The 15,000-nt window shown below is 33.3% G+C and overlaps 1 protein-coding gene across 1 annotated transcript in view; it reads left to right on the top strand.

The window, feature by feature from the left end:
• LOC135198185 (lysozyme C-like) overlaps positions 1-13,099 on the top strand; it is an 18,164-nt gene extending 5,065 nt beyond the window's left edge. The window contains exons 2-5 of the mRNA XM_064225734.1: positions 2,657-2,787; positions 9,133-9,288; positions 11,883-11,982; positions 12,511-13,099. Coding sequence (XP_064081804.1) covers positions 2,657-2,787; positions 9,133-9,288; positions 11,883-11,982; positions 12,511-12,796 — 673 coding nt within the window. The 3' untranslated portion in view covers positions 12,797-13,099. The remainder of the gene's footprint in view (positions 1-2,656; positions 2,788-9,132; positions 9,289-11,882; positions 11,983-12,510) is intronic.
• Positions 13,100-15,000: the final 1,901 nt, after the last annotated feature.

Below are 15,000 nucleotides of genomic sequence, written 5' to 3' on the forward strand. Positions count from 1 at the left end.
AACCATTACTTTGCTTGGTTAAATATAAAGTAAATGGAGAAGTTTCCATCATAACGAAACCAGTCTTAACCAATGTTGTAGGTTATGTTAACAAAACCCCCCAGAAGTACTAAAACCGAATGTAATTGATTTTAACATTGTGTTTTTCTGTCCGAGAATTTGAGATGTTTATACAATTACTTGTGAGACACATATTATTCCAGAGGGGACCGCGCAGATTCAAATGAACTTCGATAAAAGGCGTAGGTATTTCTTCAGCAGCCGCCAAACGAGGAACGAGTTCTGTAAATCTGTTTCAGGAAACTAACACACGATCGAGAGGTGCTCCTGGCATTTCACCATTGAATCCTTGTGTTAAAAAAGTGGCATTGAGGTAGAAAACTCAAAATTAATGATCGTCCCAACTGAATGGTCTTCTAATTAGGTCTGTAATATCTGTTTGTGAGCTGGAATTTAACAGCTGTTGCATACTTGTAGTTTCCTCCACTTCCATATAACGGGGTTGCTCACTTCGGTACTAGTTGACCTCGCCTATTAGGTTATATTTAGCACGAAATTCAAGTTTTGTATGGGAAGAGGAAACGGACAAGCTATACTTGGCACTTGAGTCAGCAAGAAAAAAAAAGTTGAAGATCAACCCGCTCTTAAGTATTCTTTTTTCTTTATTTTCCTTTTTTGACATTACAAATAAAAGAGCAGGCGAGAGAAATGTTTGTACCCAACACCTACTGGTCTAGTTTGCGAAACGGATCTAGTTGAGCCTGCCAAGTCTCTAGTCTAGTTAACAGGTAACTGGGTCGCTGTATGATATATCTGATTGACTGGTCTACTGCATTTACTAAATACCCGATTAGAAGATATCACATTATGAGGGTTGTAAATGCTAAGATGATATATTTTGTATTTCAAATCGGTGACATGGCTTTAAGTATAGCATTCGTAAACAGCACGTAACAGAACTGCAGAGAGAGAGAGAGAGAGAGAGAGAGAGAGAGAGAGAGAGAGATGCGTCTTAGATTTAACAAACAAAATCCGCTGGAATCACCGAGAAGAAACAAGAACCTATCTTTACTTTTCTATAAGTGAATCATGACTCTACCGTAGATTTCCGAGAAAAATTATTCTTATAAGAAGTGGTTTATTATGCTCTCTGATTGAAAAAATCCCAAATTAAGTGCTGGAAACTGAGTGTGTGGTGCCTGTCAACTTATGGCAATTTTTAGAATGTGGAGTACAACGGTAACGCCCTTGACTGTTGCCCTGAAGGGTCAGACACACAAGGGTTGCTTCATTCATTGGGGTAGGATGGGAACTGACAGGAAGCGAAGGATGAAGCCTAGACTATTTCCAGTTCCGTCCTCTTGCTGCCTTTTAAATGAACATAAGCGCTGCAAATAAATAATGCGAATATGCTCATGAAAACAAATAAAGAAGCTTATGCAAAGAAGACAGTGATAATCAGGTCAAGAGAAAGAAAAGGGACGAACATCACCCCGCCCCAACCCACCACTAACAAAAGATAAAAAAAAAGTGGGAGAGAGACCCGTCCAGTGACCTTATATAACAAGCGATCCAGATTGCAACCAGTAGAGCCATATTAGGGCTCTACTGGTTGCTGGTCGTCACTTCCTGAACAATTTCTCATGTCTTTTACTGGTCTCATATCAAGTTTATTGTGCATCGTCGCATGTCGGTTGACGTGACGAGGCGTTTTTGAATCGAACCCATTCAGTGAGCTTTTCTCTTACCACCGCCGATCGGATTGACTGTCTAGCCCAGTGTGCTGAGCATCACTTTCTAATCTGACCAAGAGAGGTGAGGAATGTCAGGCAATACACATGCGTCGCTTACTTTTACAGACGTTGGCAATTAATTTCTCGTAACATTTTTACAGGGATTATACATGTGTTTATATTAATATATGAAAATAATTATGCCCAAGATAGTGGGAGAGGCTATATCGTCTGTGAAAAAAGCTTGCATGTTTGGTTTACTTATATGCATATTTAACAGGCAGATTCTGGACGATGCTCACTGAACCTACACTATCAGAATTATGGTTGATATTATTAGTGCTGACGATTCTATAAACAATATTTTGTATATCAAAGTTATACACGATTTATCTGTTTAAAATTGCTGTTTCTTTTATTGTCATTCCTTTTTCTTCAGTTGCAAGTTGCCATTGCCATCACTCAAACTGTGTCTAGGTTCCATAATAATTATTAAATGACTATGAAATTAATAAAATCCTAACGAGCCATTTATATTAATCGGTATTTTTTGCCATCTACGATCAGTATAGAGGAACATAAAACGAGAGCAAATAAAAACAAGAATTATTTTAATGTCATTACTATCTGGTCATCATCAGATCATGAAAGACAGCGAGAGACGATACATAGCATCAGAAGAGAAAAGCTTATAATATAAACAGTTGGCAAACTACAGCTGTCTGCTTGCCGTGTTCAACATTGCGCGTTGCTCTCTATTTCTAAATGGCTTCAAAAAATTCGCCAACAGCTTTCTCGTCAAGTGTATCGGAGTGCTTCAAAAACTAGTTTAAACGTAATCGTTAATTCGATCAGCATAGTCTTGTTTACGATCATTTATTTTGCTAACTTATTGGTCTCATCCCCCTCTCTCTCTCCGACAGGAACCTGCTCAGCATCATTTTAGTGGTTTCAGCGGTCTCTTCCAACACCCTGGCAAAGATATTTGAGAAATGTGAACTTGCTGCTCTGCTGGAGAACAAACACAAGATGTCCCGGGACGACGTCAAAAGCTGTAAGTAGAGCGTTGGCTCAGCAGGTGCTGAACAAAAATCATAATATTTTAGAATCTGTTGTAAGTCACAGGATTCTTTTGTCTGTTTCTCTTTTATAAAAGACTTTCCCTATTCTTTCCCTTGAAAATTTTATTGTTTTTTTTTTTTTTTTTTTTGTTTTTTTTTTTTTTTTTTTTTTCTTTTATAAAAGCAAATTAGCACTGTAGCGAGTTGCTTCCAAAAAGTAGTTTTTAATGATTTCAGCATTATTTGAAAACCTGTCTATTGGGGCATAACCTGCTTGCCACGTGTGAGGGGTAAATGTTAATCGAGATTAAAATGCAACTGGATGATCTTTAGATACACAACTCTCGCAGGTCTAAGAACAAAGTCAGGGGTAGGGTTACATACACCATATAAAATATATAAATATATAAAGAAATAAATATATAAATATAAATATAAATATAAATATAAATAAATATAAATATAAATATAAATATAATATAACTATAAATATAAATATAAATATATCTATATAAATATATAAATATAAATATAAATAAATAAATATAAATAAATAAAATAAATAAAATATAAAGATAAATATAAAATAAATACTATAAATAATAAATATAATATATATATATAAATATAAATATAAATATACATCAAATATAAATATAAAAATATAAATAAATAAATATAAATAAATATAAATAAATATAAATATAATATAAATATAAATATAAATATAAATATAAATATAAATATAAATAAATAAATAAATAAATAAATAGAAATATAAATATACATAAGTAAATAATAAATATATAATAAATATAAATATAAACATATAAATATAAATATAATATAAATATAAAATAAATAAATAAATAAAATAAATAATATAAAATAATAAATAAATATAAATATAATAAATACTAATAAATAAATATAAATATAAATATAAATATAAATATAAATATAAATATAAATATAAATATAAATATAAATATAAATATAAATATAATATAAATAAATATAAATATAAATATATATATAAATATAAATATAAATATAAATAAATAAATATAAATAAAATATAAATATAAATTATAAATAAATAAATATAAATATAAAGTATAAATATAAATATATAAAATATAAATATAAATATAAATATAAATAAATTAAATATAAATATAAAATATAAATATAAATATAAATATAAATATAAATATAAATATAAATAAATAAATAAATAAATAAATAAATATAAAATATAAATAAATAAATATAAATATAAATAAATATAAATATAAATATAAATATATAAATATAAATATATATAATATAAATATAAATATAAATATATAATAATATATAATATATAAATATAAATATAAATACCATATATATATAGCATATATATATATATAAATATAATACAATATATATATACAAATATGTGTGTGTGTGTGTGTGTGTGGGGGGGGTGTATTCACTTGTATATACAGATACAAAAATGTCAAGCATGCATGTTAATGGGTAAATACATATACATGCATACATACACATACATATGTATGCATGTATTGTATATATATATAGTATTTATTCACAAGGCTTCCAGTACATTTTATACAATATTGTATACATGTATTGTATATATATAGTATTTATTCACAAGGCTTCCCAATACTATTTTATACAACATTGTTTACATACTGAAATTTAATGCGCTCTGTTCATGATTATTTTTTTTGTATATCGTGCATGAACCTAGCTACCACTCACTTGCTACTGTTCAACAAGACAACAATAATTCAATTCACTTACAAGCAAGTGTGAACATAACACTTAGTATGCCAATGGGTACGGGCCGGTTGAAGGACCAACGCAGCCGGGCGATAGTTGGTCTAGTGGACAAGGCCTTAAATGGCCGCCTTAATTAGGATAAAAAATTAGGAAAGCCTCGCTTTTGTAACAAATGGAAAAAATAGTATTCCACGAACCAATCACACAATTACTCCAAATCCTTGATCCCGCCATTCTAAACCCCTCCTTAATACAAAGGAAAAAATGAAAAGTTTGACATACTTACATTTACAAAATATCTGAAAAAGTTATATCTATGGAATTTAAGATTTTGATCGATTTCATGATCCAAAATTAAAAATGAAATGGAGGCTTGGAATAACCAGAAACACCAAACCAGAAGTAATTATTCAACAGTTTTTCAATAAAAGATCAAACTGAACCTAAACTGAAAACTTGTATATGATATAAAGATAAAGCTGAATACTTACATATGAAAAACTGATCATATAAAGATTAAACTGAACCTAAACTGAAAACTTACATATGAAGAACTGACCAAACTAATAACAAAGTAGCTTTTGAAATCACAGTATGAGGGTGAGAAATAACTAAAACTAGAGTGGATTAAGCTAATAAATCCAATAACCATAAAAATACACTTAATATATGGCTTACTAATGCAAGTTAACCGTTATGACAGGAACTCAGACTAGTTGTATACAAACCATTGCATACGTACAAAACATTAAGTGCGACGCTAATCTGGAATAACTACATTATCAGTTTAAAAAATTACAAGCAATAGTAAAGTTAAAACTCACGGCCATCTGCAACGGAAGAAAAATACAACTCCAAGGACTCGCACAGTTGGCCAACAAGCCTACTAGGCAAACCCTAAGGAGCCCCTCCACCCGATCAGGGGCACCACCCCCGATGGGGTGGAGGAAAAGGAAAAAATTGGATATTGAAGTAATGAAGAATCTCGGGATAGCAGCAGCTTTTTTTTTTTCAACCAGTCTTGAATATTAATCGTAGCACCATTCCCTGAAATGTTTAAAAAGCATTAATAAAGTTAAATATCCTAAATTCAAATTATATCTAAATCCATTCAAGTAGTTTTGACAAAATTGTTTGAAGTAAATTTTCTTCAAGTTCACATACTAACTCCAACAAATTTTAGGTTACTTTCCTCGTAAGGAAAATACATCTACATAATTAAGCATCCAGTTAAGTCAAACAAAAATTTAAAAGCCTTGCTAAAACTGGTCATGATGAAGTAGTTACACAACAATGGGAAAACTAGTTTTACTATATATATTTCTTACTTTAACAAACCACATTCCAACACGCAGGTCCTCGGCAAGATATGATCAAGAAAAAATATACTAAAAATAAAGAAAAATATTATTCCTATAGATTTTTATCACGATGTATTAAAGATCTGCGGACAGGTAAAGGAAAACTTTTACGCAAATAGCACACAAGCTTATGCATAAAAAAAAAAGTTAACCACCAACAAACTAAATTGATATATACTTAACTGAAATCAATCCGTACGGACCACAAGGAGATAGCCAAACGGGAAAAGTAAGAGTCGGTGTGGAACAAATGCCCGTAACTGCCTCACCGGCCGTCACTGAAACCAACCCATGCTGTCTAACTTCAAAAGTGAAAAAAATTAAAATTATTAATATACTGAATAAATCCTGCAAACTTATCCAAGAAATTTAAGCAGTGCTTCGTTCACAAAAAGCTATAAGTCATGGTCCAAAGAACAGATTCAAACAATTCTAAACAAAGTTCTCAAAAATGTACAGACGCCTTGAAAATACACGAAGTTGACGTTGAATAAAGTAAAAAAGCACAAAACCTTAAAATGGTACTCAACTACAAAGTTGACTCTAAATTGTCATTTTTTTCCAAATCTACGTTGGAGTAGATGATCCGAAATTGATAACCGCCGAACCACTAATCGCACTGATACGTCTACCAGACAACTGTCAATTTGTCAAAACAAAGGAAGGTTTTACAGTTTACATGGCCAAAAAAACAGCTTTCGATGACGTGATGACGTCACCGGACAAGTGCGCTGCGCCAAGGACCCTGGAACCACACAATTTCAATAGTCGGTCAACACAAACTCGCGTAAAGGAAATTAGCGTCTTCATTTGCGACGTTCCAAAAATAACCTCGCCTGGTCCGAAATAGATTTTGCGTGACGAACACCGATGTTTAAGAAAAAATTTTTAAACAAAAACCTAACTTACACGGTAAAAATTATTTTGAGGATTTCCATTATGATCCATTAATATTAATAAAAAAAAATTCTTAAATCTTAATTTCAAGGAATCGATTCCAAAATCATTTCTGAGTGAAACTTCTGTCGGGATCGAATGAAATATTATTTTTATCCAGTATCTTCAAAAATCGACTTTTCATAATTGTAACAGTATTAACTGCACAGTCATTCCTTATAAACCTGAAAACTTATGTCAAACAAATCCTTATTAATTCTCTCTCTCTCTCTCTCTCTCTCTCTCTCTCTCTCTCTCTCTCTCTCTCTCTCTCTCTGAGACGCCAACTGGTTTTCCTCTCTCCATCTTCGAGTTAAATTAAGGAAAACAAATCCTTTGCCTTGTTGAGGGAGTGGGGGAAGAAAAACAAGCAAAGATACGACTTCCCAAGCACTTTTATTCTCATATTTATTTCGTATATTTCCTTAACTGCACATTTTACACTCAAACCCCATCGTCAACAACAAAATCTTTACGATCACTTTCTTAACGATACTATAATATGGAGACTTTATTGTATGCTCAAGAAAAATACCTGCTTCCCACTCCTCGTTACGGTGCGACGTATGTTGGGTCTTCCATTAGCTACTTGTTCAACTGCTTCGGTGTTTCATAGTCAGCGAATTAGAGTCTCTCTGGATGGCTAAAGGAACGGACTGCAGTTGTGCACGATAGTACCTGGATGCCGCCTTCATTTATAACTTTTGTGAGTCAGTTTGTAAGGACAATCGTTTCTTCAGAGTTCCGTGTTTGGTCCCGATGCGAGGGAATATTTTAATCATAAGGTTGCTGCCTGCTTATACACATATTATTTATATCCACACACGTACGCATATATATAAATATGCTTCATCACTTTTGTGCCTGTGATACCTTCAAACATTTAATATTAAGCATATATACCCTGATTATTACAGGGTTGTATGTGGACATGATAGTGTCACAGTTGCTACCATAACAACCCATATATTATATATATATATATATATATATATATATATATATATATATATATATATATATATACATAGAGAGAGAGAGAAGAGAGAGAGAGAGAGAGAGAGAGAGAGAGAGAGAGAGAGAATTATATGGGTAACGAAGAAAGATGAAATAACAGTGTATAATCTTTAATTATAGTAAGAATCCCTGTCATTCCCGTGAGAGTATATATATATATATATATATATATATATATATATATATATATATATATATATGTGTGTGTTGTGGTGTGTGTGTGTGTGTGTGTGTGTGTGTGTGTGTAGATATATATATATATATATATATATATATATATATATATATATATATATAATGTGTATGTGTCTTTCTGCTTCCCTGTGTTCGTGCTTGCGTGTCCATCCAAATACTATTCTAAAAATAACCCATTGATATCGCTTCCATTTCAAGTTGTTAATAACATACACCCAAAAAAAATTATTTGTGATAAGCATAGCTACCCTGATCAAGATTCATACCTATGCCTTACTGAGTTGTTATGGTAGCAACTGTAACATTATCTTGTCAGTCGAATGAATGATGTCACTGAATAATCAGGGGAGATATGCTTAATATTTAAATGTTTGAAGGAATCACGGGCACAAAAGTGATGAAGGATATTTATATATATGCGTGCGTGTGTGGATATTAATAATATATATATAAGCAGGCATCAAGATTATAATTAAAATATTCCCTCGCATCGAGAGAGAGAGAGAGAGAGAGAGAGAGAGAGAGAGAGAGAGAGAGTCCCAAATATCTTTAATATCAGTTTCATTACAGAATGGGAATAAGTTATATCAAAGTCGACTGTTTATCGTTGTATTTAAACCAAAGGTTTTGTTCGAATCCTTGCCGGGGCAGATCCACTAATCGTTTATAAGTCCCTTTTGGTATTAGTTATCTCCAAGGTACAGTGAACACGATATTAAAAGACATTTATGGTCTAATATTAGTATATATTCATAGGTCAAGCAGGTATAAGAAGCATAAATTCAGATACACACACACACACACACACACACACACACACACACACACACACACATATATATATTATATATAATATATATATATATATATATATATATTATATATATATATATATATACATATATATATAGGTGTGAGAGTGTATAACGTGTACGTTTAGGTGCTATGGCCATGTCTACCTAGCCCATGAAAAATTTCCTGCTGCCTTTTCCCGTCAGTAATAATAATTCGTGCGTGTTCGTCCATTTCCACCAGGGGTGTGCATCGCTCAGTACGAATCGACCTTCAACACGGAAGCCATCAACCAGGCCAACTGGGACGGCAGCAAGGATTACGGCCTCTTCCAACTCAACAACAAGTACTGGTGCGGAGACGATTATGGCAAGAATGAATGCAAGATGGCCTGTTCAGGTACGCTGACAAATGATGTTTGTAATGTTATGAAAACTAAGTTTTTCCTGCAGAACTTGCTTTTGGCTGACCATATATGTGCGAATGATGAATTCGGGCACTATTTTGATTCTGTTATAAATCATTCTATTTTGGAGTCTGTGTGGACGTTTATTACATTGCGTATATCGTTAATGTTTTATGACAATGAGAAATGTTTACAGTTTTCCCCTGGAAAACGTCATCCTCTTCCGCATTTTGTTTTATTTGAATCTCGCTTTAATAAGACCCGAGGCCATTCAAATACTTATAAATGTATACTATAGAATATTCTTGTTCGCAACATAAAAGCATATAATGATTTTTTCTGGGAGGATATCAAGAAATCTCAAATCAATGATCGTACCGCATTCCTTTTGTAAAGTATAAAATAAATTTCTCCCACCAGGAATTCTATTACTAAGGAATATTAAACATTATTTACTAAAGTAATTTTTTACATTGGTATGCATACTTGATCTGTCTCTCTTAAAGTTACCAGCTTGGAACCTGATCTGATGAACGAAGATTGAAAAAAAGATACGCTGAACGGAATCGTACAGTTAACGTGATTTCCGAACAATAATCACTCTAAGCTAATTTCCTCATTCAAGTTCACCCTTTGTAGTCAATAAGTGGAATATTTTGTTTCACAACGATATTCAAGTACACTATCTAAGATCTTAAGGACGCAAACGAATTTGACACCCAGTAAATTTTCGGATCTAACTCTCATTCTAAAGTCAACACATCATTAGGATATATTTGAGAACTTGTTCAGGTCTTAACGCCAGTGTATTCTTTAGTTTTTTGTTAATTCAGCCGTTGACTTCAGGAACTTCATTTTAGCAACTTCCACGCTTTCCTTGCACAATTTACTTTTATGAAGCGCAAGTGTTTCAGTGAGCATTTCATATATGAAATGTCATTGCTTGTCTTGACCTTGTGGCAGCGTTCTTCTACCCTCTCGTTTCTCTTCTCAGTGAGACCCATCACTCCTGTGACGACTCATTTTAAAATTCACACCGAACCTCTGTTTTTCTTCATTTTTCCATAATGAATTCAGGTCATACTCATTCTTACCCCTGCTCATTCTGAAAGTACGAGTATGATGTTATGATTGCTTGAATTTATCAACCTGCTGTTCTTGCAGACTGTATCTGGCATTCATTAGTCTGCAGGTTTTATTAACTCTTCCTGTCATTACTGTACCTTCTTCAAATATGATTCCTCTCCCTCTCAAATCCGCATTTTACATTTTTTCTTCTTCCCCTTCTAAGAAACAAGCAAAAATATATCGTAGCTTTCTAAGATTTTCCTTGCCATTTCACCTAATGAGTTCGTTAAACATCAGGCACAATACCATCTTGCTCGCATCTATTTATGTATAGTTTTTTCTTTGTTATTATTATTATCATCATTATTATTAATGTTAAGAAATTCACAGTTTCGTGAAAACAAATTGTTAAAAAATATCCACAATTTTATTTAAAAATATATTTCTATGCAAAAATATAAAACAAAGACTTTCGAACACCTGAACGGTGTTCTTCATCAGTGTAACGTTAAAATGTAATGAAGAGGATAGTTTCCCTCCGAAGAGCATCTAAAAAGGTGGGCGGGGCGAGAAAATAATAACAGCCCATCATCGAAGTGCTGGTTCGTGTTTTAGGTAATCCTAAACTCAACAGGCAGTTGCGCCAACTTTCTCGCCCCGCCCACCTTTTTAGATGCTCTTCGGAGGGAAACTATCCTCTTCGTTACATTTTAAGTTACATTGATGTGGAACACCGTTCAGGTGTTCGAAAGTCTTTGTTTTATATTTTTACATAGAAATATATTTTTATATATAATTGTGGATATTTTTTAACATTATTATTATTACTAAGCCGGGAGAGGCTACTGTTCCCATTTTATATTCCCAATAATCTACGTTGTATTTCTACCTGTCCATTCAGTAGCCTTAAAAGGTCCTTATATACAAAATTAACATGTCTTTCCTTCTCGAGCGTCTTACAAACCACTTCATATTGTCCAGGTAAACGATATATCGAGTTTTTCTAAAACTCTCAGTGAACATATTCCCCATCAAGATCAATTCCGGCTTTTGTGAGTTTTTAGCCTCATAGTCCAGGTAATCTTCTATATAACCTACTTCCTTGCACGGAAAGAACTAATTTTTGTATGATGACTTTTCTTACCGGTCTGGAGTTATCAAAGATACTTTGCTTGTCTAAGTCAAACTTTCCGCTCCACTCCTTTGAACCCTCGAATCTTTGTTTACTTTATCTTACTTTTTAAGTCATTCCTGGTTGTTTATTACAACTAACTCCAGGAAAAACATCCATTCTACTCCTCAAGAAATCAATTACCTTCTGGTAGAAATCTTTTGTGTATATTTTTTCCTTAGCTAATTCTTTTCTATTTACTATTTTTAAGCGTAGTTCTGTCTAAATCTTTATCACTGTCCCTGAATTTCCTGCTTCACCTTTCTTCGTTAAATATGCATGTTGAAAATATGTCTAATAACGAATCTTTTAATTATACATTCATGGTATTTACTCTGATTCTTACAGATCTCTTAGACGATGATTTAACGGATGACCTTGCTTGCATCAAGAAAATTATCAAGGACACGGAAGCCTGGAAAGGGAAAGGAACGGGCTTATCTGCATGGTGTGTACAGAGAGGCTCGTTGATGGTCTCGTTTGGCTAGTTTAATTATTTATTCATTTATTTATCCTTTGTAATATTATGATGTCAATTCTGGAGTTTATTTGCTTCGATAATGCCCACAAAATCTAATTAGTCGACCTACTCACTCTGGACGAATTAAGCAAAATCTTCTGTTATTGTCAAGAAAGGAAGATAAGCAAAAGTCAATATGTGTTATATCAAAAATTTTCATACTTTTCGGATCTTTCCTAGATAGTGACCCCCAAGGGTTTTCGGGGGTTGTTATCTAGGACTAATATTTTTATGGGATCATTATCTTTATGACATTTACAGTATTTTGTTTACGTTTTTACGGCCATTCCCAACGGGATTGTACTAAAGGTGGATACACAAAGGGTTAAAATCGTTTGGGATCATTATCTAGGAGAGACCCTATTTTTCGGTTATTTTTCGTAAATTGTTCTTGGTGTTTTTTGTTGACATTCATTTATTATATTAAATGTAATGCCTGCTTTTATGATCCCACAGGGTTGCTTACGTCAACAGATGTGAAAATAGAAATCTGGATGAATACATGGCGGAATGTTGGTCTGATCCAATCGAGTCCAACATCATCAACACTAAAGACGAAGAAGAAGAGTCTACCCAAGAACCAGAAGCAGTTACAGAAAACGAGGACGCCTCCGGTCCTGCAGACAACGGAGACTCGCCTATAATCAATCTTGTTCGCGTTCCCATCATGTTGCAGAGGTTCCCCTACTTCCAGCACTTAGTCAACCCCTATGGTTACATATACCAACAAAGATATCAGTAAAAATGTTCAAAGTTGAACTCCCACGAACATAAAAGAAGTTCCTTTTTCCTATGCTATGCTGAGTCGTAATTATTTATTATATTTTGAGATGCCAACATTGGGCTCAAAAGGCTACAGTTAAACTATGTTTTATTTAATATTTAACTCAAAGTGCCAAAAATCTTTTGAAATATGAAATAGAATATATGGTAATACATAAAGTTTAAGACGTTCTTATGTCTTTGGATATATAGCTATCATCACAGCTTTTGTACTTCAGAGCATAATAATTCAATGTTGGTTATCAAATATAGTTTAATAGTATTGAATATTTTCCTTTTTACCTTCCTCTTCTGTTTTCATTTTCCACTGCCAAATTTACTTACAAAGAGGCAAATCAATATTTGTAGGTATACGTTCAAGTACTTTATAAGTTGTTGCTATGCAAATGGCATTAGTAAAATGCTGTGTGAAGTGAAACATCTTGACATCCTGGTCCAGAGTGCCCTTATCGCCCTTTGTAAATAAATGTGAGGTCATATTTTTGCCTGTTTAACCGTTATTCAGTTTCTTGAACAGCCTCTCCTCACGAGGTCAGCCTAGACTGCATTTGAACAAAATTCTTTTCTTAAGTCCCTACCAAGATTTCGTAGTTCTGACTGAGGTGATTTTGAGTATTGTGACCAGCCTAACTTATTTTTCGATAAGAGTGATTCATTTGGATTTTAACTATATTTGTATCGAGTTGATTTCAGAATATTACGCATTTCACTTTCAGAAAGCTCAACACAATATAGTCTAATCAGGAATCTAAATTTTACACGCTCCTGAAAAATACGATAAGTCTTGTATTGATATTTTTTGACGAATTCTGTACTGATGTTTTCCTACTACACTTAAATATCCTTTCTCAATCATACCAGCTATGTATACCTAAACGAGCGTTCGTCATTGTTACACGTGTCAGTTGTTCAAGATGCCAGTAAGTTGAATCATTTTATATTAGCGAATTTTGATATACCATCCATGAACTTTACCCGAGGTCTGGCCTCTTTGAAATTCTGTTAAAAGGAAAACTGTTCCTTGCAGCTTTACAAAAGAGAATAACTAAGAGACAACTGCTCGTGCACTTTCAGAACATCGAAATTATTTAAAAACGTTTATCGACTGATAGCGCCATTGACGGTAGAGAGTGAAATGCTATCACACTTCTTGGCTGGAACTGTTAAGTGTGTTCAACTGGCTGCTTCTCCTCTAGGCACTATTTGGGCGTCAATTAGCATAGACAGTGGCCTCCAAACCAGCAGTTAGTTGTGCTCCCACTCGCCATTACTTTTAATTAACTGAGTAGTATTGATTTATGTCAAAGTCCTTTTAATATTTTGTAATGTACAGTTATCTACTAAAGTTCTTGCAAGTTCGTCTGCCTATGACTATCTTTCGCCTTAGGACTTCATTCTTTCCCCACTGCGAGTGACATTTCCCGGGATAGGTACTGATCTTTCACTGAATCTTATTTCCCATCAGTCCTGGAGCTTTCCAAGTTTTCTCTGGCGAATATACAGAAGAACTCGCCTTTTACAATCCTTTAGTACTATCTATACTTTATGACGAACTCTTCGTTGTCCTTTTCCTATTTTCGTCTCCTTCCGTCAATTCCACTTTTGTTTCGTAAAATAATTGTGCTCCTCTCATTTATCAGCTTTTTGAAAGCCTATAGTAGTCAAAATATATTAACCCAGATTATTGAATCGAATTCCAGAAATGTGCAAACCGGGAGTTCTTGTCCAATAATGGAAATTCGTCTCTTCATCTCACATATTTCAGCTTCATATAATGATTTCCCTTTTCTATTGGATAAATTCTTCTAATATTTAGAATCCTTTATCTTTTTGGTAGTCGCTCTCTCTCTCTCTCTCTCTCTCTCTCTCTCTCTCTCTCTCTCTCTCTCTCTCTCTCTCTCTCTGTGCGCGCGCGCACTTTGTGACCGGAGCAATGTACTATTAAAAGTAAATTAAATAAATAAAAAATTTACTTTTTACACTCTCTTTTTACCGTAACTAATCTATCTAACCTTTCGGCTATATGATGAAGGCAGATACCTTTGATAATAGACTATCTTGTCTCATTCGCATTTGACATTAATGAATAATGAATGCTTTTAACTCTTTCGTCGTAGATTAGAAAAGAAAATAAACTGTCTACCATCTGCTCTAAAAGTCATG

Source organism: Macrobrachium nipponense, chromosome 21 (assembly GCF_015104395.2).
Source record: "Macrobrachium nipponense isolate FS-2020 chromosome 21, ASM1510439v2, whole genome shotgun sequence".
Lineage (NCBI taxonomy): Eukaryota > Metazoa > Arthropoda > Malacostraca > Decapoda > Palaemonidae > Macrobrachium > Macrobrachium nipponense.